General features: G+C 49.5%; 3 protein-coding genes across 11 annotated transcripts in view; 2 read left to right on the forward strand and 1 right to left on the reverse strand.

The window, feature by feature from the left end:
* FABP6 (fatty acid binding protein 6) overlaps positions 1 to 23795 on the forward strand; it is a 103526-nt gene that overhangs the window by 4692 nt on the left and 75039 nt on the right. The window contains exons 2-5 of one of the 3 annotated variants that reach the window (XM_053991047.1): positions 7450 to 7553; positions 8354 to 8529; positions 8949 to 9038; positions 9220 to 9471. In XM_053991047.1, the coding sequence (XP_053847022.1) occupies positions 7450 to 7553; positions 8354 to 8529; positions 8949 to 9038; positions 9220 to 9273 (424 nt within the window). In that variant the 3' untranslated portion in view covers positions 9274 to 9471. Of the gene's footprint in view, positions 1 to 7449; positions 7554 to 8353; positions 8616 to 8948; positions 9472 to 23795 lie in introns of those variants that run through there. The other 2 variants (XM_053991046.1, XM_053991048.1) reach the window with 2 other exon arrangements.
* On the reverse strand, positions 9767 to 23167 carry C1QTNF2 (C1q and TNF related 2). Of its 7 annotated transcripts, none has more exons than XM_053991037.1 (6): positions 23080 to 23167; positions 18728 to 18855; positions 18590 to 18623; positions 14804 to 15375; positions 11869 to 12117; positions 9767 to 10692 (listed from the first exon to the last, which is right to left on the reverse strand). In XM_053991037.1, exons 5-6 carry the CDS (start codon positions 12107 to 12109, stop codon positions 10079 to 10081), a joined length of 855 nt encoding a protein of 284 aa, XP_053847012.1. In that variant the 5' UTR covers positions 12110 to 12117; positions 14804 to 15375; positions 18590 to 18623; positions 18728 to 18855; positions 23080 to 23167; the 3' UTR covers positions 9767 to 10078. The 7 variants fall into 7 exon arrangements, with proteins under 7 accessions (XP_053847012.1, XP_053847013.1, XP_053847011.1 ...); XM_053991038.1 differs by lacking the exon at positions 23080 to 23167 and adding an exon at positions 20419 to 20437; XM_053991036.1 differs by lacking the exon at positions 23080 to 23167 and adding an exon at positions 18954 to 19089.
* Positions 19341 to 23726, forward strand: GDF9 (growth differentiation factor 9). The gene is made up of 2 exons (XM_053991031.1): positions 19341 to 19916; positions 20971 to 23726. The coding sequence occupies exons 1-2, from the start codon at positions 19487 to 19489 to the stop codon at positions 21903 to 21905; spliced, it is 1365 nt and encodes a 454-aa protein (XP_053847006.1). The 5' UTR covers positions 19341 to 19486; the 3' UTR covers positions 21906 to 23726.

Raw genomic sequence — 23795 nt, forward strand, 5'->3', positions numbered from 1 at the left:
GGAATACTTTGTCACATCAGTAGTTACAATTTGACTTTAGTTTTGCTTTTTCTCCACCAATCTCAATTTGGTTTGAATTTCTGAAGTCACCCGGGGTGAGTCAGACGTGGTCAGGCCAGAGGAAGTTCCTGAATCATTCCCAAATGAGGGAAAACATGAGTCAGTTTCGAGGGTAAAGCACGTTGGGATCCAAAGCACCACAGATCTTTCCAGGTTCAGGGGAGAGAAGGAGCCCGGGCTGGAGGTGTTGGACTGCAGGGCTCTGGTGGCTGCAGGACTGAGAGCTGTGGACGTGTTTTCCACAGGGAGGACACAACTCCTGGCACTCACGAGCATTCCTGCTGCAGCTGGAGCAGCCTGGGTGCACAGATTGCAATTAATGCCAGTGCTTCCCCCAGAGTCTGGGCAAATCTGTGCTCCTGGCAGGGAGCAGTCAGTGCTCAGCACCGAGGGAAAAGCTCTCCTGCAGGACTTCAGGCACCACAGTGACACAGCAGAAGTCCTGTTTTAATGTGCTTGGGTTTTGGATGGTGGTGCTTCCTGTCCACCAGCACAGGCAAAACACAGCACACTGCAGAGCCAAGAGGAGCTGCTGCAGCACAGGGCAGGCTCTGGGACTGGGGCTACAAAACCAGGTGAAAAATCCTCTTATAAAGGCAGGACCTCAGTGATAATTTTAATTTGCAGCCAGGAATGTGCCAAGGCAAATCCCTTTCTTTGAGCTCCTTTCTCCTGATTCGCAGCCCATTGCTGCTGCCTCATTACCCCCCTGGCCTCTGGTGGGGCAGTAAATCTGGAGGCCTAATGGTGCACAGGGCCCTTGGAGGACAGCCCTGCCTTTTCAAATATTCATTTCTATGCGGATCAGGGATGTCCCAGTCTGGCTGTAATCAGGGGAAGAGGGAAGGAGACAAATAATCACTGCACATGACTGTTTGGGGAGCAATTCCTGTCAAAAAAACAATCAGCAGCAGAGGTGGATGCGAGCTGGCCTTGCAGCCCCAAGCACAAGGAGTGATGGGGGCCTGTTTGATCCCCATAAACTCTGATTTGCTTCTTCCTTCCCCCCCAGCCAGCTGCTTCCCTCGGCTGGGCTGAAATGCCAGTTGTTCTCTGGGAGCAGGGAAAGGTGCCAGGCTGGGGGAGCTGCCCTTCTTTGTGCAGACCCTGCTGCAGGAGCACCAGCCCTGCCCTGCAGGGACAGGGCACCGAGCACAGCACCCTGCAGGGCACCTCAGCCCCGGGGATGTTCTTGTTTCTCCAGCTGGTGCCAGCTGGGGCAGGGATTGCAGGGCTGGAGCAGCAGCACAGCTCTCCTCCAGCTCAGAGCTTGGGTTTCTCCAGGTGGAACAGGCCTTTGGGCTATGAAATCAGTTTGCAGCAAATTTGCAGCCCCTGGGATTTGAGCTGATCCCAGACTGTTCTCACTCAGCTAAACAAGCAGCCAGCAGGAGTCATGGTCCCACTAATCCTGATTTAAAGGTGAATTAGAGCAGGGCTTGGATTCCGCATCTCCAGCCCATGTGTGCCATCCAGACCTCAGCAAAGTGTCCTGGGGAAGATGACTTTAACCCAGCTGTTGTGCTGTGTGTTGGCACAGGAACCCGGGGCTCAGGGTGACTGAGGTGTCAGCTCCCTGAACTGTGCCCTGTGCTCAGTCTGGGCTTTATTCAGAGGCACAGCTCCAGGCTGGGTTTTTCTTTATAGAAAGTATAACAGCACTAGCAAGGGTGTGCCCATCCCTTCACCCCCAGTGGGTAAACTCTACATTTTTCCTTGAGGAGGGATATTTAAACATTCATATGATAATGAAGTAATGAACCCAACCATACAAAATTTATATAAACTCACATCTGGCCTTGTGTGAAAAAGTAATCCAGAGGCCACAGAACTGCAGGGCTGGCTCAGCCAGGCAGTGTCACAGAGAGCTCTTTCTCTTTAATTTTTTATTTGGATCCTCTCTGTATGTAGGTCACAATGACTTTAAAGAGCAGGCACTGACCAGACAAAACCAAACCTCTCTGAACAAAGCCATTGTTGCAGGAGGAGGATTTTTTTTTCTCAAACAAGACCCTAAATCAGCAGTGAAGGATTTTGCAAGTTCCCTGTGTCTGGCTCTGCTGGGATTGCCACTCCCAGGACAGGCAGAGCTGCAGCCCCGTGTGCTCTGCTGGGCTGGCTGCTGCTGGGGAGGGCTCGGAGCTGCTCCCTGGGCCTGTGTGCTGGGCTGAGCCATGGAACCATCCTGGCTGGGCCCCCCTGCCTCAGGAGCAGAGGGGGGTGGGGAGCCTCTCCTGCAGCTCCCACCCCTGCCAGCATCACTCCGTGGCCAAGGCCACTGCAGGGATTCATTCCCTGCTTCCCTGGGGGAATTCCTCCTTCATGCAGGGACACACAGCCCAAACACCTTCCCTGAGCTGCCCTCCAGCTTTGGGGAGGGAAAACAGATCCTGGGTTTGGCCCTGGCTCAGCCTTGTGCCAGCACAGAACAGCAGGGAGTACCAATAACCTGCAAGGGATTATTTGGGAAGAGGAGGGGGAGGCAGCCAAAGGTTGGTGCTCAGGAGGTTCAAATGCTCTGGCCAAAGAGTCTTAGTGAGCCCTGGCTTGCAAACAATGCTGGGTGGCAACAGTGCAGATAAAAACCCCCCCAAAAACAGATATAAACAGGCCCTGAGTACAGATCACAGGTAGAAAAGCTCTGTAGAAATGCAGATTAAAACCCAACCCAACCCAAACCCATGGCTTCAAAATCCATGTTGTGCCCTGAAACTTTGCATCAGGGGGTTGGAAATGGAGGATCTTCAGGGTCCCAAATTAGTCTGTGATCCTGAGATCCTGAATTTTGTAAATGTGACAAAACTCCCAGTTCTGACACAGGGAGAGCTGAGGTATTTTGATTTCTTTACCTCTCCTGCCTTTTAGGACACGAGCTGCAGCTTTGGCCCTGGAATTCCCAGGGCAGGGATCAGCAGCACGGAGCTGGCACTGGATGGTGCTGTGGCCCAGCACAGGTGAGCTCACCTGGCTGCCAGACAAATCCTGCTGCTCCTGGAACCACCAGGGGAGCCACAGGGACAGCCAGGATCCTGCATTACTCCTGGGTGCAAATTCCCAGAAGCAGATTTTGCAAGAGCATTTTGTGCCCGAGGCAGCAGAATTTTGGGAAGTTGGCTCCCACCCAGTCCCTGAGCTTTTAAGCACCCTGAGCGTGACCTGTGCATGTTACCAGTCTGAGCCACTGAAAAAGGCAAGGTCAGGTTAAAAATCAAGTTTTAAAAAATAAACCAGTTTCCAGATCACAGAATGTTCTGAGTTGGAAGGGACCCACAGGGATCATCAAGTCCAACTCTTAAGCCCATACAGGGACTGAACCCACAAACCTGGTGTTCTCAGCACCCTGCTCTGATCAACTGAACCAATCTGGCACTTTTTAGGGCCTTCCTGGCCCCTGATGCTTTCCTGTTGTTTAGGAGGGAAACAGCTGTTTGGTACTCTGGAGTAAAGCAACACTTAGGTAGAAGTTCAGATTTTGAAGTGTTTTCCAGATTTTTCTTCCGATTCTGGAAGGAATCTTTAAGAGAAATGTGGCTTATTCCAGGGTTTGAGAAAATCACAGCTGTTACCAACCCAGTCTCATTTTCCCACTTTTCCATCAATGTTGTTTGATTAATAAGAGCCAGCTTAGTGCTGAGCAACTCAGGAATAAATCAAACTGTAGAAGAGGGACACCAGATGTAATAAAAGCAGTTCCTGAAACAAGGAGATGCAAAGATCTGCTTGGTGTGGAGGTGGGGAAGGACTAGCACGTGAAATGTGTGTATTTTCTCTGCCACAGAAGTATATTTTCTTCTCCTGATAAATGTATCCAAGGCAATATAAACAATTTCAAAGAGCTGAAAGTATGCAGTGAGATGTTGCTGTGGATCACACACATCAAAGCAGAGCTGAGGCCCAGGAGAGGCTTTCTGTGCAAAGAAAACTGGCTTTTCTTGTATTTCAAGGAAAGAAATCCTTCTCTGCTTCTCAGACTCTGTCTGTCCCTGCACACTTGACTTGGATCAGCGTTTTCAGTGGGGCACTTACTAAACACTGCATTGGCATAAGAAAAATTCACACAAATATTGGTTTCTCCTGTGTGCCTTTGAGATTATTTCAGATCTAATCCCTCTTTGGTTGGTTCCTGGGGTGGTTTCTCCCCAGCTGCAGGCAGGTGCTGCTCCACCTGAGCCCTCTCCCAGGTGAGCTGCAGGGGAAGGGAGAGCAGGAAAAACTTCAGAGGGTGACACAGAGAGGAGGGGACTTGGGAATACCAAAAGGTCAACTGCAAACCAGATGTGCCCTCAGAGAAAGAAAAGAGCAGTGTTTGAATTGAATGTTCCCTTTGACAGAGCTTGGGGAAGCAGAGCTGAGGGAATGCTCTGGAACAGCAGGATTGCTCTGGGTGGGAAGCCACAGCCCTGTGAGGAAATCCCAATTAGTTTCCCTGGAGGATAAACTCCATTTGGAGCTGTGTTATCTGATGTGTCAGCAAGGACAAGCACACAGATATTATCAAGTAATAATATCTTTACAACACAGCCCATGAACTGTGTAGATAAAGGGGGTGGGTGGCTTTGGGGTTTGCTCAGAAAAGTCCAGAAGAGTTGCAATGAATCCTGTCTTCAGGGCTATCAGTTTATTAGAACTTTATTAGAACTTTATATATTTCTATATAAGAAATCCATAGAGAGAGAGGAGCTTTAACTCTGATTTTTGACCAGAAGACTCTGCAGATAAAGCTGAATTATATCTTCCTTTATAGCAACCTTTGAACTATTGTCTATATTAGACTAAAACCATTGGAGTTCAAAATATTCCACAGTGTCTCTTAATCCAAGGATGATACTTCAAAGGAATCTGAGCAGTTTTGTGGGAGCCAAATTGAGAGCAGCCAAATTTAGTCTTCCTGTGCCTTTTCAGGATACACAAATCCAAACTGGCTTAACAAAGTGCAAGTCTTCTGTTGTACTTGTTAAAAATGGAGATAGCTTCCCATTCCTGCTGTCCATCCTCATCCCATTTAACTGGATATCAGTGGATTTAACCACTGATAACATTTACTACAGGACAACTCATTAAAGGGAAGAATCCTGGAGGAAGGAGGGAATTAAATTCCCAAGGAGTTGTGGTACCAGGTACATTCTCCCCAGGTTTAGTTTTCTGTCTCTGTAATTCCCAGCCCAGACCCCCTGAGGTTCCACTGGCAGGTCAGGAACACCAGTGGGATCCAAGCCCTTCCTACAGAGGCTCTGCCAGCCTGTGCAGCCTGGATGAATCCTTTGCTTGTCTTGTTTTTCTGGAAATTTCTTTTCTGGAGATCCAGACACACTGAAGGTTCTCCTGATGGAGTGTTGTCACACAAAATAATTTAATTTTCTTTTAGGGAGTCCCCAAAAATACAGAATTTTAGGGAGATCTGTGCCTTCCTGCCCTGCAGGTGTTTCTGTCTCTGAATGTCTGTGAGCTCCTGTTTTTCCTGGTTTTGTTAGCCAGGTCCACGTCCCCTCTGGAGCAGGGACAGGCTCTGGGTTTTGTCACCTGTGGAGCTCGGCAGGTGCATTTCTGTGCAGTCTTTGGGCTCTGCCCAGCTGGGTAACATTTCAGCCCCACTCTGGTAATGAATTCTCTGCTCTTTAGGGCTGGAGAGCGGCAACACCTCGGACCAGACTAAACGGGCACTCAAGGAGGCCGAGTTTAACAGGGCTCCCCTGGAATTACCCAGCACATTAAGGCCAAATGAGCTCATCCTGAATTCATTAGCAATGATTACTCTGAGTGCCAGAGGAATTAATAATCATTAGCATTTCCTAAGCAGGGCTGCCGAAGAGCTGCCAGGTGCGGTGCTTCGGGGCTCCCCAGGCTTCCCCGGCCAGTTGCGTTCGAGGCAGTCATTAACTGCAGCTCCGTGGGCACTGCACAGTCCCACTGATATTTTCAATCCGCACTCCCAGTTCAGTTGCAATCCAGCTCTAAAAGCACTTCAAAGCCCGGCACTGCCTGGCTCAGTCGCTGCTGGAATTACCTCCCTTATCCTCGTTTTGTCTCCGAGTGAATCTCCCTGGCTCTCTGCAACTCTTCTGAAAGGTTAATAAACCTGGGAGGCTGCTGGGAGCCACCCAAGGGCAAGGGGACTCCACAGACAAAAGGAATGCAAAAACGCTGTTATTATTTTGTGCAAGCAAATTCTCAAAGTAAAGATATCCAAGGCTTTGATTTGGCTCCTTAAAGCTCCCTCTGTTCCCAGCAGCATTTGAAGACTCGGCTGCTTTGCATATCAGAGGCAGCTGACTTGGAGGCACAGGGAATTCACGCTCACTTTGGATGACCTTTTCCTTTGGGGATGAGCTTCCACAAGAGTTTTACTTCTCTGACAACTTACTCCTGTTCACTGTCTGCAAATGCCGCACACTTGGAATTTACATCATCCTGGTACATTCAAATACAGCTGAGCTTTTCTGCATAGCTGCTCCTTGTAACCAGCAGAATCAAATCATGGGATTATGGAATCACCTATGTCTATATGGAGCTGTCAGCATTTTTGTATCTCATCATGGGACAGCTATCAATATGATCTGATCTTTATGGATAGGGAGAATAAAAGCTCAAGTACCATTCATATAATCTGATTATTTCCTTCCTTTTACACAGGACTGGGCTGCTTTCCTTATCCAGTTTGATATCTGTCCCAAGGTCCCTGTGGTGTTACTCTGCCAGTGGAATTGTCCCCTGCAAGTTTTATGTGAGCAGGAGAGTTTATGGCCTGAGTTCATGGACCTCCTTCCCAAGGTTGTGCAGGTCCCTCTGGAGCAGAGGGAGGCTTCCATGGCCGTGCCACCCCTGCCCTGCTCCCTGTGCCAATGCTGCTTTGCCTCAGCACTGGGGTCCAGCTGGGAAAGGAAGTTTCCTTTCATTGGGTTCAGCAATCTTGGGATTAAGCTGAAGGAGTTTTAATTAACAAACTAAGCATCAAATATGTTTTCAGGATAGTCGAGTCATTTTACAGCCACTTTTATATCAAAAGTGCAAAGGAAAGCCTGGTGGTGACACAAGTGTCCCCAGGTCTTTCTCTGCAGAGCTGAGAACTGGTGCGTGGTCCATTTTTATTTTACTTTATTCCATCCTGAATGCAAAACCAGTGAAATCTTAAAAGCAAAAAACACATCATTTTGTTTAAATCTGCATTAAAGGAAAGCTGAGCCCTTGGCCTTGACTCCTGCTGATCTCCAGGTTATTGGCAAGGATGCACAATTGCCTGATACCCTTGACTGTCCCACAGGTCGATGGCATCGCTGTGACTCAGGGGCCATAAAGCTCCATTGCCACGGGGCGGGGGCCAGGTGGGCTGAGAGCTCGGGCTGGTCTATAAAGGCAGGGCTCAGCCCAGCTGATCCACTCTGCTCCCTCCAGCTGCTGCTCTGCTGCCCAGGCTCATCCCAAGGGAACGATGGCATTCTCAGGCAAATACGAGTTCGAGGGCGATGAGAACTACGATGCCTTTGTGCAGAAGATTGGTGAGTCTGGCTGGGGTCAGGCACGGGGCATGGATTGGATCAAATACTGGGGAAAGGCTGGGAGAGCTGAGATTGTCCAGCCTGGAGAGGAGAAACTTGGGGGTGACCCAGCTGTGGCCTCCCACTGCCTGAAGGGGCTGCAGGAAGGATGGAGAGAGACTTTACAGGAATGGAGTGACAGGACAAGGGGGAATGGATTCAAACTTGCAGGGTGTAGGTTTAGATGGGATATTAGGAAGAAATTCCTCCCTGGCAGGGTGGGCAGGCCCTGGCACAGGGTGCCCAGAGCAGCTGTGGCTGCCCCTGGATCCCTGGAAGTGTCCAAGGCCAGGGTGGGCAGGGCTTGGAGCAGCCTGGGACAGTGGGAGGTGTCCCTGCCCATGACAGGGGGTTGGATGGTCTTTAAGCTCCCTCCCAACCTAAACTGTCCAAAGATTCCATGAGCATTTAGTTAAAGAGCAAGAGCAAATATAAAAATAGGTATGTGCAGCTAAATAGCAAAGGCCCAAGGTCCCACAGATGAAACTCCAAGCATTAACCTTAAGGAGAAGGGAATGTTTTAGGTACTTTGTACATTTTTCCTGTGTATTGTTTCTTAAGGAAAAGAATGCAAGATTTGTTTTAGCAAACGTATTAATGTACCAATATCAGTAATTTCAACTCAGAGCTTTGATATTGTAAAAAAATTAAAAATAAGAAATGAACAACAAATCAGATGCTCTGAGAACAAACACACCACTACCATCCTTCAGTTTAAATTCAACTTAGATCTGATAAACTCTGTGGTTTTATTGTTTAAGGTCTCCCCAGTGACAAGGTTGAAATGGGAAGGAACTGCAAGATTGTGACAGAGGTGGTGCAGAATGGGAATGACTTCACGTGGACACAGCACTTCCCGGGAGGCCGCACCACCACCAACACCTTCACCGTGGGCAAGGAGGCAGACATGGAGACCATGGGAGGGAAGAAGTTCAAGGTAAATTCATGGAGCTCTTCAGCTCCCCAGCCTCAGGTGGACTTGGATTTAGGGTGAAAAGCAAACCTGTGTCAGGCCTAGTGAAGGTGGTGGAACAGGAGGGGCTCTAAGGCCCTTTCCAGCCCAGACCATCCTGGGGCTCCCTGAGTCCATCATCACAGACTCCTGGGCTGCCTGCCAGGACCGTTTTCAGAGCTGTTAAAGAGTGATGTGCAGATCTGGAGCCTGCAGGAACTGGAAGATGAACAAGTGTCTGTTTAACTTGAGAACATTCAAGAACTAAAGCCCATGGGTTTCAGCCCTGTGCAACACACAACCTCTGTCTCATAAACTTCCAGCACCAGCTGTGCAGGTGTTTACAGAATCTGGCAACAAAAATTCCAGCAATCCCAGAAACATGAACCCTTTCTCTCTCACAGGCAACTGTCAAAATGGAAGATGGGAAACTTGTAGCTGATTTCCCCAACTACCGCCACACTGCAGAGATCTGTGGGGGGAAGCTGGTGGAGGTGAGTGCTCAAAGATCCGGGGTAGTTCATAAAAAAACAAAGAAAATCCCCAACATCTGAAGTTTAGGAAAAAATCTTAAGTGAAGGACAGGCTCTGAGCCATCCCCAGGGCTGTTCCCCTGGGACTCTGGAGCTCTGATTACATTGTCCAACCAAACTTCTGGGTTGTTCTTTGTTCCAGATTTCTACTTCTTCTGGTGTAGTCTACAAAAGGACCAGCAAAAAGATTGCCTAAGGCAGCAAGGCCAGTCTCTTCCAGTGCACTGAAAGCCAACAATAAAATAAATAAAATTAAGTTCTGTCTTTGTCTCTTGGTTTTACGAACATAATCGTGTTAATGCTGACCTCATTCCTAAATATCTGACAGGGGTGGAACCAGATGAGATTTAAGGTCCCTCCCAACCCAAACCCTTCTGTGGCTCTGATTATCTGCTCTGAGGGACACCAGTGTTGCTCAGAGCACCACTTTGTGCCCCCAGAGGAGCCCTGAAGCTTAAAAACAAGACCTTTTAATCACTTCCTGTGCAGAGCAGATGCCTTTGCTGTTAGAGCTGCCTTTATGGGGCTGGGAGGGACTTTTACAACTGCAGCTGACAAATTCCTGACTCTGAACTGGCTGGCAAAGCCCAATTCCATTAACAAGGACTGTGCTGGGCTGTGGGGGAGGAGGCCCAGTGACAAAATCTCCAGCATCAGTGGCACTTCCCAGCTCAGCTTTAGGAAATGACTGTTGGTTTCCATGCTTTATTGTAACAATGCAATAACCAAAGCATTCTGCACCAGTATTTGAGTTACATGTCCATGGCAAGTTGGAATAATCATGGAATACATAACGGGTGGCTTTGGGATGGAGACATTCATGAGGCTGCTGAAAGCCTGGTACCCTGTGGAAAAGTCTAAATAGCCCATACAGGGTGCAATCAGCTGATAATCCCATAGGCAAAAGTGGAAACATCTGATAATCCCAGACATGTCCCACGTAAGGCCACACTTTGTTGGATTGAGGCCCATTTCCTATTTTTTTCCCATAGTTTCTCCCCCTACACTTCATTGAGATAATCTTGGTCAGGATAAATCAAGAATCCAGTAAATAAGCTGTCTGTCCAGTAGGGATCATAAAAGAGCCCATTTTGCTCTGAGTAAAAGATTTGCAGCCACACCTCATCCTCCTGCTTCAGCGCCAGGATGGTCGATCCAGAGGCCACGTCGTGGTTCCCAGTGTTGGCATCAAAAGTCTTGATGCGGTACTGGCCGTTGTGGACCAGGCCAATGGCCAGGTGCTTGTTGGCCAAAGTGATGTCGTAGGTGAAGTAGTAAATCCCTGGGATGCTGCAGATGAACTTCCCACTGGAAGCGTTGTAATGCCCTCCCTCGTTCATCAGGATCCTGTCGAACTTGATGGGCAGCCTCTCCCTGGGGTAGCTGGTGGACACGGCCACGGAGAAGGCAGACCTGGCCTTGCTGCCAGCGCAGCTGCAGGGTCCCGGCAGCCCGGGCTCACCCTTGCTCCCTTTGGGCCCTTTCTTCCCCGGGGCCCCGCTTTTCCCGGGATTGCCCTTGAAACCCTTGGGCCCCCGGGGCCCTGCCTTGCCAATGGCTCCTGCTTTCCCCTTCGGGCCTGGCTTGCCAGGGTTTCCTGTTCTGCCCTGGGGACCTGGAAGACAAATGATCTTAGTTTTTCCTATCACTATTGAGGGAAAGAGGTGATACAGCGGGTGGAAGGGGGTTAGAGCATTGCAGCAGGGATTTCATTTAGGAGGAAGCCATTGCTGGTGTGAGAATCCCAATGAAATCCCACCGGGGTCTGGACATCTGTCCAGCCAGGGTAGGCAGGAGCTGGTGTGGTAACAGTGGAATTCTGTCCTTTTTAAGGACCAAAAGGCTGATTCCATTATCTGGCTCACTTGAGAAAAAGGAGGAATTACAGAACAAGCTTTACATGTTTAGATTTTACAGAGTGGGGCAGGTTTGTGAAGCTTTCAGAGCCTCACGTTGAGCAGGTGAGTACTTTTGATCTCATGTCTCTCTTTTTTCTTTGTCTTTTTCTTTTAAACATTTAGCATGAGACTGTATAAAAACAAGGTAAAAGTAAATCTAGATGTGGTTAAAAGCCCAGCCCAGCCCAGCTGGGAGATGAACCAGCAAACACCAGGGGCAGGGGCTGCCTTGGGATGGGAAGGGAGCTGGGCTGGCAGTGATTCTGGCTCGGTGGTATCTGATATGAGCAAAACCGTGAGGATTTATGCAGTGTCTCTTGACCTGCTGTTAGCAAGAGCAGATCGAAACGCAGCTGTGGCTGGAAATCTGCTCTCCAGACTGCCGGTGCGGGGAGGGAGGAGGGAGGAGGAAGGCAGCCGCAGGCTGGGCTCGCTGGCGTTGCTGAGGCAGGAGTGCTCTCTAGCGTGGCAGAGGGAAATCTCTGCTGTGCACAGCGCTGCTCCTGCTGCCTCTGACTCCGGCAGACGCAGAGCACAGCCCCGCCTCAGCTCTGTTTGCTCTGCCCTGGGTCCGGCACGGCCAGCGCCTGTCCCGTCACAGTGCTCCGGGCAGCCGATGCTGCCTTTTCTCACGTGGCTCTGGTTTTCCTGGGATCAGGAACCTGAGACCAGCTCCCTGCCTGCTCTGGAGAGCCCCGAGCAGCGCAGGGCAAACCTCACTGCGTTACACGCTGAAGCCAGCAGAAACTGCAGCTGCCAGGACAGGGCGTGAGTCTGGAGCCCCTCGGACCAGCGGGACCATTCGGAGGAGTTTCCCGTGAGTGGAGCTGCGAAGGGGCTGTTGCCCCACAGCTTCCACCTTTCCACTGTCACGTTGAGCGCCTCTCTCTTACCTTCATCGCCGTGCTCGCCTTTGTCCCCGTCCTGGCCGTCCTTGCCATCCTTGCCTGGGAAGCCCATCCTGCCCACGGTGCCGGGAGTGCCGGGCGCGCCGGGGGGCCCGGGGGGCCCCGGGGGTCCGGGCAGGCTGCAGGCCAGCTGGGCACCCTCCTGCAGCTCCCGCTTGGCAAAGCCCCCCAGGATGTGGTTTGCCACGCAGGGCACAGTCCAGAGGAGCAGCACAGCGGAGATCATGGCACAGCCTGTGGGGAGCACACGGGATAAGGGAGCAGCCTGTGGGCACCGCTGGCATGGGCTGGTGTAGGAACTTGCATGGAAATGGGAGATTATTTGGCTTGTCCTTGCAGGGTGGGGGAGCTGTTTGCTTTGGTGTGATGCGATTCCAAGGACTTGGCCCACGGAGTTTTCTAGGTCAGACCTATATTTTTATCAAACTTACTCTTCTCCAGGTCTGTATCTGTGGTCATCCCTCATTTTGTTTTGCTCCCTGAGCCTCTTTTCCCTCCAGACACCAGGAGCAACGGCAGAGGGGTGCAGAAAGCAGCTGCTTGGGAGCAGGGCAGTGGAAGAAGGAGAAGGGGCTTGGTGTGAACATCCCCAGCCCGTGGCTGGGTCACTGGGGTTTCTCCAAAGCACAAAGCCCATCATGTGATGCAGGGCAGGACTCAGAAGAGAGGCTGGGCAGGCTTTGGGCCAGGCCTTAGTGCCTTTTGCCTGTCAGATGAGCTGAGCCTCATCCCCTTCCCCACTGCAGCTCAGCTTTAGCAGCTCCCCAGTACTGTTATGTGCAACTCCTGCACTGCAAATAAGATGCTTAAAGCATGGGCTGATTTCCATATTGGCCTTAGCTCTCATCCTGCTCTCAGCTCCTGAGGGGTGGAAATGCATATTTAGATGCTCCAAATCCAGCCAGCTGATCCTACATATTTATGCTCAGTGGGAGCCCCCAGTTCTGTGATATTATAATTAAGAACATGCAGAGGAGAGGGAAATGCAAACCAGATCCAGGGCTGGATTTGGCTGCTTGAGCCCTTTGGATCTTCAGCTCTGATTTGCTGCTGCTGAAAGGCATTGGTTTAATGGACTTGTGAGATGGAAAACACCACCCAGTGTTCACGTGGAAAGCTGAATGAAGACTTCTGAGTTCATGGGAAGGGAAACAAAATGCCTGTGGAGTGGGAGATCACAAGGCAAGCTGCATCCCTGCTTCCCAGGAACCCCTCCAGCAGGGCAGAGAAGTGAGGTGTCTGGAGGTAGATGTGACTCACAAGCTGTGGCAGGGAAAAATGTCATTGTGGAGCATAACCTGGAGAAAAGCTGGGAATGCCTCATGTGGAGAAAAAAGGTGTGAGAAGGAGCAGAGGGCGGAAGGGCAGCTCCTCCTGTGACAATTTCTTACCATAATCACTTCTGATACCTTGAGAAAACCCAGCTCGTTGACCTGATGGGACAAAAAGTGGCAAACAAAATCCCCCGAGGTTGGGGGGTCTGTGGGACCAGTACTTGGATAAGTGGGGAGTATCCAAGTAGCTGGGGCTGTGCTCTGGCACAGCTCCAGAGCTGGTGCTAATTAATGGCTCCACAAGAACACTTCATCCCATATCCCAGCAATGTGTGTGGGATGCAAAGCACCACCACATCCACAAGAGCATCTATAAATAACCTCTTCAAGAAATCTTTTTGAAAGAGAACAAACCTCATGCTGTTCCACCTTAAAAGGAAAATTGTTCCTCGATGTAGAAGGTCCGAAGAGCTCCAAAAAGCAAATTGGAAGCAGATCAGCATCTCCCCTCTCCTTGGTGTGGGCAGCCAGCCCAGCACAGGAGGCTGTGCAGCAGAAGGGCTGATTTTCCAATGACATTTTAACTAATGGCTTTGTCACCAGGGTTAGAGACCTTTGGGCCATGACCAATGCCTGTTGTGCATTAAAGAAGTGTTTCTGTAAGAAAAGATCCTGCCTGGAAGAGTCAGGATCAGCTGTACTTTCTGCTGCTTCCAGGGCAGCTGGGCTGAAATCCCAGAGGAAAATCCCTGAGGGTTGCCAGACGCAGGGTTTGGTGGCACATGCAGTGGTTGGATGGTAATTTTTTGGCCACTGAAGCCACCCTGTGCCATGTGGTGGTGGGAATAGGAATCTGAGGGAATTGCTGCTTGGAGGGAGGCAGGAGCAGGATCAGGGACCCAGCAGTGAGTAATCACCGTGACTTTCTTCTCTATTTCCTTTCAGTATTCGAGGCTTTCTCAAATAAAACATCCATCTTTCTGCATCACAATTTCCTAGTGTACCTCAAGGTGTCTTAATTAATCTTCAAGAGCATCATTATCCCCATGAGCCTAATTCTCAGCTCTGGAGGTTGCCCTGCAGCGTCCCCGGGGTGGAAGCAAAAGGAGCCCTTGCGAGGGAGGCTGATTTCGGTGAAATCAGGTGTGACAGCAGTGACAGAACACCGGAAATGGTTAGATTTAACTGACAGGAGCCAGGGAAGCACTTACACCAACAGGGGTTTGATGTGTTCCCTGCTGCTGCACAAAGCAACGGCAAAGGAGGCAAAGCAGAGGATGCACCTTCTGTCCTGAACCTGCAGCGCTCTCTTGGCTTCAGGCACCGGGAATTCCTGTGCCAAACCTTCCCCAGCCTGGAGCAGAAACACCAGGAATTCCCGTGCCAAACCCTTCCTAACCCCGAGCTGAAGCCCGTCTCGGCAGCTGCCCAGTGCAGAGACAGGCTGAAGGAGGTGGGAGCTCCCAGCAAAGCTGGGAATGTTTCCTTCATGGTGTTATTTCTTTAACTGGCAACTGTTGCCTTTATGGATTCCTGTGCAGGGTTGGAAACCTGAGTGCTCAGTGACTTAGACCTTATTTGGGAAGTTTTCAAAGTTAACCTTAAGACGAGGGAGAGGCAGAGAAAGGAAAAGTGGATCTACTCACCAGCCTGATCTCAGTGAGATCCTGACAGGCGCTGGCAGCCCCCAGGGCTTCAGGCAGATGTTTTGCTGCAGATCCCAGCCCCGTCCTGCCACAGCAGGTCCTGGGAGGGCTGTGCAGGATTGACTCTGGTCCTTTTTATTCCTGTTTTACTCCTTCTCGTGCGTAGTTTGAGCTCCCTGCAGCAGCTCCACTTTGGCTCCACGTTGCCAAAGGCATATTTTTATTATTGTGTAATGGATCTGTGCCTCTTCCTCGGTCACGTGGCACGGGAAGAGATTTTTACGCACATGTGGCTGGAAAGCGCTTGATGCTTGGGGAGCTTTTCCCTTTCTCCCTCACAATCCTGGAGGAAAGGCTCAGGGGCTGCCTGGACCATTTCTGATTGATGCTGCCCCTCTCTGCTGTAGTCATTGCCCACACAAGCAGGGAATGGGTAACGCTGATCCAACTGGGGAACAATTTTGACACTTTATCCTGGAGCATTAAAGGGAAGAAAATCTTGTCCTAGGGGTGGAAAGTCACTTGACTCACTCCAGGCTTGAATTTAAGGACCAAGTCATGAAGCAGCAGCTCTGCAAATGCAAATTTGTACCTCAGCACTTCTTCAGGTTGATGTGCACTACAAAATACAACTTTGTCTAAGGGATGGCAGGGCAGGAATGCTTCTGTCTTGGGAAAGGATTGGGATTTTGCTTTAAGCTTGGAAAGTAATTACAACCCCCTAACAACTGCTTCCAGGTGAGGCAGGAACAGCAGGAGCAGCAGCTGAGGCTGGAGCAGGATGCTCTGGGGTGCTGCCAGGGCTGGTATTGACCAGACTCATCTTTGGTGGTGGGTTCCTGCTCTGGCCCTGCCAGGATCCCACACAGGCGTGTGCCTGGTGGCAGGGCTCCAAACCCTGCCCTGCAGCCAGTAAATCCTTTCTGCTCAGTGCAGAGCATCAGCTGATCAGGAGAACACTGGAATTGTCATTCCTTGCTCTGCCCAAATTCATCCTTCTCAGAGCTGTCGTGGTTTATTTTTAAGCTTTCCCCCGTGCTTGCTTTTGGCGCTTGGTGGGAACGGATCTAACATAAAAATGAAGTCTGTGCAGAGTTGGCTTTGTGAGCTGGGGCCAGTTTAGATGCTCCTGGGAGGACTGGAAACATTTGGCTGAGGAAGCACAGGGCTGTTTTCGTGCTGTGCTGACAGTCCCACAGAGCTCCTGCAGAGCCAGCACCTCGGCCCCAGCTTCCTGACACTGAACAACCCCCAGGGGAACAGCCCCCCTTCCCAAACCCCTGCAATCATCAGCTTTGCATTTCCCTGGGAAAAGGGCTGTTCTAGAAAAGCTGGCTCACCTCTGGCACTGGGGTAAGCACAGCTGGGACAGACCCAGACACTGCTGCAAGGGCTGCTCTGGATGTTGGTCAGATAGAAATTCTCACTTTTAGCCTGTTTCCATGAAGTTTGTAAGAACCCAGATCTCGTGCTGGGCCCCTCTGCCTGGGTGTGGGCCAAAAGGCTCAAAGCATTTCGTGTGAAATAGGAAACCAGGTGAAAGCTTCCCGGGGCTTTGCTGCCGTGCCAGTGGGATGGGCCTGGGAAGCCACAGTGGTTTCCTCAGATGGTGTGGAAAAGGAACAGCTCCTCTGCTGATCCTGCTCCTACCCCATGGCACCTGTGCTTTGGGATGGGTGTGACATGGGCCAGGGACAAGAGGATGCTTGGATACACAGCGATCCTGGCAGGCAGCTCCAGGCAGGAGCAGGGAGTTCACAGTTCAGGTTTTGTGCTCAGGTCTGCAGCATGGGGAAGGCAGTGAGAGCCTGACCTAGTTCAGCAGCATGGGGAGAATCTGCTGGGAAGCTCCTGCAGATGGAAAACTGTCTGTGCTGCACGGCCAGGCCAGGCTCCACCTGGGGTCCCAGACAGCTCTGCTGAGAACACTTGGCAGCACAATTTGTTAAATAAACAAACTGCACAGAGAATCAGAGCAGCCTGAGACTCCTGCTCAGTGCTTTTTGTGTCAGTGAGACACTGCAGGGGACATTCAGCAGATCTTGTCCTCTCTGTGCTGCCTTTTAGAAGAAGCCTCTGTGCTGTGACTCCTGTGGTGTCCCCAGGGAAGGGGGCTGGTTCAGGGACAGGTGTGGGCTGGGGGTGCAGCCCCTGCTCAGGATGCTCTGCCTGGAGTGAGGGGGAACAACTCAATGCCCTGCTTGAAAAGCTGCCAGTGAGTGGAGAAGGGGTTCACGCTGCTTTTGGGGTGAATAATGCTAAAACCAGCCTGACCCAAGAGTCCCAAAGTTAAACATCCTGAGAGCAAGGTGAAAATGCGGCAGATGATAAAGTGCCTGATAAAGGAACAAAAAAGTGATGCTACTGACACCTCACCCAAAGCTGCTGAGCTGGCACAGCTGGCCCACACACATCTGCCTGACAGCCCAGGCACACTGTTTAACAGAGGGTTTTCCAACACAACCCTCTTGGAGAGTGTGTGGAGATTCCTCCCTGGAGTGGGGACACCCCTCAAGGTCACTCCTCAGGACTGAGCCAAAGAGATTTGCCCACAGTCGTTGGTCTGGATGAGTAACACCATTCTCTAACTAATACTTTTTGCTATCTTTAGTACAATTGACTCAAAAGAACTGCTTTAATATAAATGTTTCAATTTTGTTTCAAAAATAGTGCACTGTACTATACTAGTAGTTCTGGCTACCCATACTAGGTAGCAAATAATTCTGTTTAAGGCATTTCTAGTGTAATCAGTAGCATGATAAATAATTTATTTCTATATATCTGGTTTGCCATCCTTAATGCTGCAGGACAAAGTCACCTAAAGGTTCATTCACCCTTTGCACGTGCTGTGGGGGAGAAGTGGGAGTGCCTAAAAGTGGGTAACCATCAGTTCCCAGCCCAGCACAGGGCTGTGTCCCAGCCTGGAAGGATTTCCCCTTGTTTACCTTCTGAGCACTCACTGCTTTCATTGTTAGGCACTGACCTTGCAGCCACGACTTTGTAACCAAATAAAATGATTCAGCAAATGCCAGAAGACCTGAAATTCACACCAAGGCTGGAGGCAGCTTAAAGCCCAGCAGTAACAATGGGAGTGTGCCTCATCAAAGATGAGTGTTAGTGCTTTGGGGTTTTGGAGAGATACTAATGGGAAGGAAGAAGCATTTTTCCACCCAACAGGCCTCCAGTCTTACTGTGGGATGGTGATTTGAGTAATTTTTATTGCCCTGCATAAAAGCAGTTTGAAAGTCTGTAAGCAGCCTACAGAGAGTGATTGTCCCTCTCCAAAAGCCCCCATAAAAATGAGTCAAAACCCTGTTTAAACTTAAAGGATGCCCTTGAGACCATTAGCTCTGCTTAGGAGCTGCAGCCCTGACCCATTAAGATAAAAATAAATAGAGCTTATTTTGGGAAGATGGAAGTGGGAACCAGCCCAATCACCAGTGAGCCACTGCCAGCACTGAGCAGATGCTGTGTAAAGCTTGGGGTTATTGCTTTTTGTTCCATATACCTTCTATTAATAATTCAAAGTAAATTCAGTAAATTCTGTAATTCAAAGTAAATTCAGCAACCTTTTTGACTCACCACATTTGGCCCCTGCCTTGATACCAAGTAACATAGTTAGACAAGAAGGGATTTCTGAAAATGCCTTGTATTTCCCAACTACAAAAAACCTCCAGCCCCCTGCTCTGGAGTTTGCAGCACCAGACTTGCACCTTAACTATAGCCAATAATAATGTAAAATAAACAAGACACCAACAAAATGAGAAACAATTTCTCTCCTCCTACCTTAAAGCCACAACTGAACCCCATGGCAGAGATCCTGTAAGAAGGACCACAACTGTCATTTTATTTAGGAGCAATTAAAAAAAATTCTGAAAAAAAATAACTCACAGCTGATGTACAGCAGGTAACCTCAAACCTCACCTCAGGCAGCAAACAGAGCAGGTAACACCAGCAGACTCAAATTTTCACAATTTTTGATTCTTCAGGGCTTTCTTTGCTCTCCAGCTTGTAAACAAGAGCTTGTCAGGCAGGAAAATACACCAGGGAAGCTGAAAGAGATAGTAACAAGCTTGGCAAACTCAGCTTTCCACTGCAGCACACCAAGGTGAGAGGGAGAACATCTGATACAACCCCTAAATTAAACTACCTGTAAGATGCTCTCAAAGCAGCCTCAAACCTTCTTCCTTAACAAACCCCACAACGTTATACCCAGTGAGCAGCTGGGGGCTGCATTCTTCAGCTCAGAGCTGGTGAAACTACTCCACCAGCACATGGAGAGAGGCCAAAGGCTAAGAGCAGTAATATTTAGCTTTATATATTCCTGCAAATAAACCAGGATTAATTAGACCAGGCAACACTAATGCCTCCCCAGCTCCCTCTGTGGGCTGGCACTCGCTCCCAGCCTGTAATTTCCCATGTGAAAAAGATTAATTCAGAATTAGTATCTCTTTATAATAAGCTCCCAAGGCCAAGGCTTACCCAACTGCACTGAACCTGTGGCTTCAGGGGCCAGCTGCAGATCTTTCTCTTTGCTTCCTAATCAGAAGGAAACCTCCCTCACATTCCACAGCTGCAACCTATATAAGGGATGGGGCTCAGGCACACTTGTTTTTCCTCGAATACTTGAGGGGAGGTAATTTTTTTTTTTTTTTTTCCTTTCCATCCGCAGCCCTCAAGAGCATGGAGAGCACTTGGAGGATTTGCGTTTGTTTGTACTGCTGCTTGCCCTGGCTCTCTGCTGGCACCCAGTGCTCGCCCCGCTCCAGGGGCCGGGGGGGCTCTGCGGAGGCCCCTGGGTTTTTGGCAGCCCCTGAGGATGCTGCCAGCCAGCTCAGCGCGGGGCTGCAGCTGCCCAAAGGCGGGGCACCGGCCCATGCCCTCCTGCCCCCCCTGCTCAAGGTGCTGCACGACCGCGGCCCCCGGGGCTGGCACAGCGAGGCGCCGCAGCTGCAGCCGGACTCCAGGGCCCTTCGGTACATGAAGAGGCTGTACAGGATGTCTGCCACCAGGGACGGCATCCCCAAGGCGCAGCGAGGCCGCCTCTATAACACGGTGCGGCTCTTCACCCCGTGCTGGGAGTGCGGGCACAGCCCCGCGCACCTGGGGAAAGGTAGGTGTGCGGCGCTGCTGGGAAGGGTACGCGGGGTTTCTGCGTGTTCTGCGCCGGCAGCACCAGATAAAAACACCTCCTTCCTTTAGAGCTGCTGCTATTTTAGTCCTGGAGGCTCTTCTCCTGAACTGGGGGAGTTTTTCATAGCCCGCTTCTCTTTGAGCGGCATTAGGTACAGGCTTCACAGGCTGGGGAACACCGCGCAAGCGGTACGTACAAGACATGCTGATGTTTCAGGCTGACTCATCTCCTCATGAGTCAGAAAAAGCCACAAGCAGATCTTAGTGAAGTAAGAAAAGTGGAAAAAATGTTGAGGCATAATGGGCAGCACATTTCCTTCCACAGCCCATCTTGGTTTTGCTTTTTTCAAAGAATTACAGCAGTGGTATGAGGCTTGTACCAAGCTGCTAGAACCCACTGCCAGAGACTCCTCTCCTTGCCTGGTACATTTGCTAGAGAAGAATCATGACCAAAACCTGAAGGGAAGAGTAGAGTTACTCACAGATCAGGCTCAGAACTGGGGTGGCTGGGCACACTGTAACTTATGGTGCTTCCATGGCTTGCTTAAATGTGCACTGATCACAACAGCACCTAGAAATCGATGGCTGTTAATCCTGCTGAGGTGACCTGAGTTCTCCTGACTCGGGTTTTTCACTAGAAAGACAGATAAACACAAGCATTGTGCTGCTGCACAGGAACAGCCCTTTGAGGTAGAGTTTATGGTTTGTATCATCTAGAGTGTTTAGTTCCTGTTACTCCACACCAGCACTGAAGAGACAACAGCTGACTTCCTCTTGTGCTGGTTCTTTTAAAGAAATTAATCCTAATAACTGTTCAAATCGGGGGTTTTCTTTGGTTTTTTTTTTAATTTCTTAATTTTCAACTTGTATGTCCCTGACCAAAGTAGAAATTTCACATAGTAAATGTAAGGGAGGGCATTGAAATTGTTTTCTTATGCTGCTGAATAATTTTTACTTATCCACTACAACAGTATTTATGTCTAGGTGGAAAAATAAGACACATTAACACTACAGGAATCTGTTTCCCTTCCCAGGAGATGTTCACTCGGTGGATTTACTCTTCAACTTGGATCGTGTTACTGCTCTGGAGCACTTACTCAAATCTGTCTTGCTCTATTCCTTTGACACATCTGTTCCCATTTCCTCTTCCATTACCTGCATATGCCATTTATCCCTTAAGGAACATGATTTTTCCAGCCAAGTCTGTCCCAGCATTTCCCACTCTCTAGCTTTTAGCCTGCACTTTGACGTTAGGAAACGCAAATGGGTGGAGATGGATGTGACTTCTTTCCTCCAGCCTCTGATTGCTATGAACAGGAGGAACGTCCATATGGCTCTGAACTTCACTTGTCTCATGGGTGACCCACAAGGGAGCACGAAACTGGGAAACGCTGTTAATGTGACACTGGTTCCCCCTTCCCTTCTGCTGTATCTGAATGACACCAGCGAGCAAGCTTATCACCGGGGCAGCTCGCTGGGGCACGGGAGGCAAAGCAGCAGCCCGCTCGTGGATCCTCCAAAGGGTGACAAAGCACAGGGCAATCCCCAGGGTAAAAGGGCCTCTCGGCAGCGAAGGAACGAGAATCCCAAAGCGGCCCCAGCCGCCTCAGCTCGTAACCTGAGCGAGCACCTGAAGCAGTTTGCGTTCCCTCAGCACGAGTGCGAGCTGCACAACTTCCGCCTGAGCTTCAGCCAGCTGCGGTGGGACCGCTGGATCATCGCCCCGCACCGCTACAGCCCCCAGTTCTGCCGGGGCGACTGTCCCCGCGCCCTGGGCCACCGCTACGGCTCCCCGGTGCACACCATGGTGCAGACCCTCATCTACGAGCGGCTGGACCCCTCGGTGCCCAGGCCCTCGTGCGTGCCGGCCGCCTACAGCCCGCTCAGCGTGCTGACCATCGAGCCCGACGGCTCCATCGTCTACAAGGAGTACGAGGACATGATTGCCACCAAGTGCACCTGCCGCTAGCGGGACTGGGCTGTGGGCAGGGTTTGCACTCCCAAAGGCAGATCTTCGCTTTGCATTCTCCGGGTGCTGTAGCTAAAGGTCCACTGAGAGGCGTCGCCGGAGCTCCGGGAGCTGGGAGTTGGCAAAAGGGGCTTCACATCAGAGCACTGGTTTTTGTACTCACTCAGCCTTTCTAGAATGTGCAATTAAATGTAAATAGCGTCTTTTTATCGGGAGAATTTTGCATTTAAAATGGGGGAAAGGTTTCAACTACTAATTGTCTATTTTTAAGCTGCTTTATTACGGATTTAGAAAAAAAAAGAGAAATAAATGGCTATCACGCATACCCTGACATGCAGTGCCTGCTACTCTGCCTCTACAGAAACCTTGTGTGTGGCATCTCCAGCATTGACTAGGAAGGGGAGAAAGTCTTTAATGTTAGAATTATTTCCTCAGTTTTTCATTCTCTTTCCCCTACCACATTCTAGCTCTTCCAAGCAGGGTGACAAAACCCTTCCTCACAGTTCTATAAAGAGTTAACAGGTTGTTTTTTGCTTTTCTTCTGTTGCACTCTTTGGGCTTTCTCAGCTAAAAGAAGGGTGAGAATTGAAGGGTAAGAATTTAAGGGCAGCTGTGGGTAATTTGTGAGCACTTAAATCAAAGCACTATTTTGGTAAAAATTGGCATCAGGTGATGCTTTCTTTGATTCAAGAATAAGGAACAGCTGTCCATGGGGTGAGGGCAGAGGATTGTCCACTAGAGCCACACTGCCACTGGCTTCTGAAGCAGGAAGATTTGTTTAAAAACCTTAATCCCCAAAAATGGCTTCTAAAAACCTTAAAGGTGGATGAAAATGCTGTTCAGTGGGTTTAATATTCTGAAATGTGGGGCCACAGCTTTGTTTCCTCTCACAATGAAACTGTAGGTAACAAGGGCCTCAACTCTAGATGTTTTCACACCAAAGTTTTACTGTGATTGATTTTTTTATGATTTATTTTCTCCTCCTGGACTTGGGGCTCATACACAAAACCTCTCAGCTTTAGTGGGGATTTTTCTTGTTTGCTTGTTAATTAAAGGCTGTGGAGCAGCACTACCTTGTAAAACTTGTTCAGAACGTCCTTTAACGTTGGCTTGCTAAGGGATTAATAAATAAATGCTGTAACTTTCTGCACTCAGCCACCCAACCAGCCCCTACCTGAGATCCTGAGCAATTCCAGAGGCTGGGAATTCACCTGGCAGGGCAGGGACTGCTGAGTGGTGTCACTGATGGTTCAAGTGGTCACTGAACCCACGGATGGTGGGGTGTCTGGAGAGCTCCTGGAGCACAAATGTGCCTGAAAAGTGAGGCTCCTGCTCCAGGCTTCAGTCTCTGACTGCTGAAATCAAAGTGGTTGACACCAAAAGCTCAAAACGGAATCCTGGTGTCACGTAAAACCATCCTGGTGCCAGCACTGTGGGTGGTTGGGTCAGCTTGGATTGTATCACTCCTGCTCTTCCCTTCAAACCTGCCAGAAAAGAAAATAAATGGAATTGTTTCCTGAGACAAATCCTTCTAATTATGGTGAAATGTCTAATGTAGTCCAATAATCCTAATATATTCTCATATTCCATCAATGGGGTAACATCTTTAATATAGCATAATAATTCCAGTAGTAATATATTAAATATGTGTAATATAGTGTAATAATACCAATAATGTTGAACCTATCTAATATATTCTAATAATAATTCCAAGAATGTTGAACATATTCAAACAAATCTAATATATTGTAATATGAGTTTAAATAATGCCAAATATGTCTAATATAGCATAATGATCCAAATAAAGTTGAAAATGTCTAATACAGTCTAATAATTCTACTATAATTCCAGTCATGGTGAAAGTGTCTAATATTCTAACCATTCTCATCT

The sequence above is a fragment of the Vidua macroura genome, chromosome 15 (genome assembly GCF_024509145.1).
Source record: "Vidua macroura isolate BioBank_ID:100142 chromosome 15, ASM2450914v1, whole genome shotgun sequence".
In the NCBI taxonomy this organism is placed as follows: Eukaryota; Metazoa; Chordata; class Aves; order Passeriformes; family Viduidae; genus Vidua; species Vidua macroura.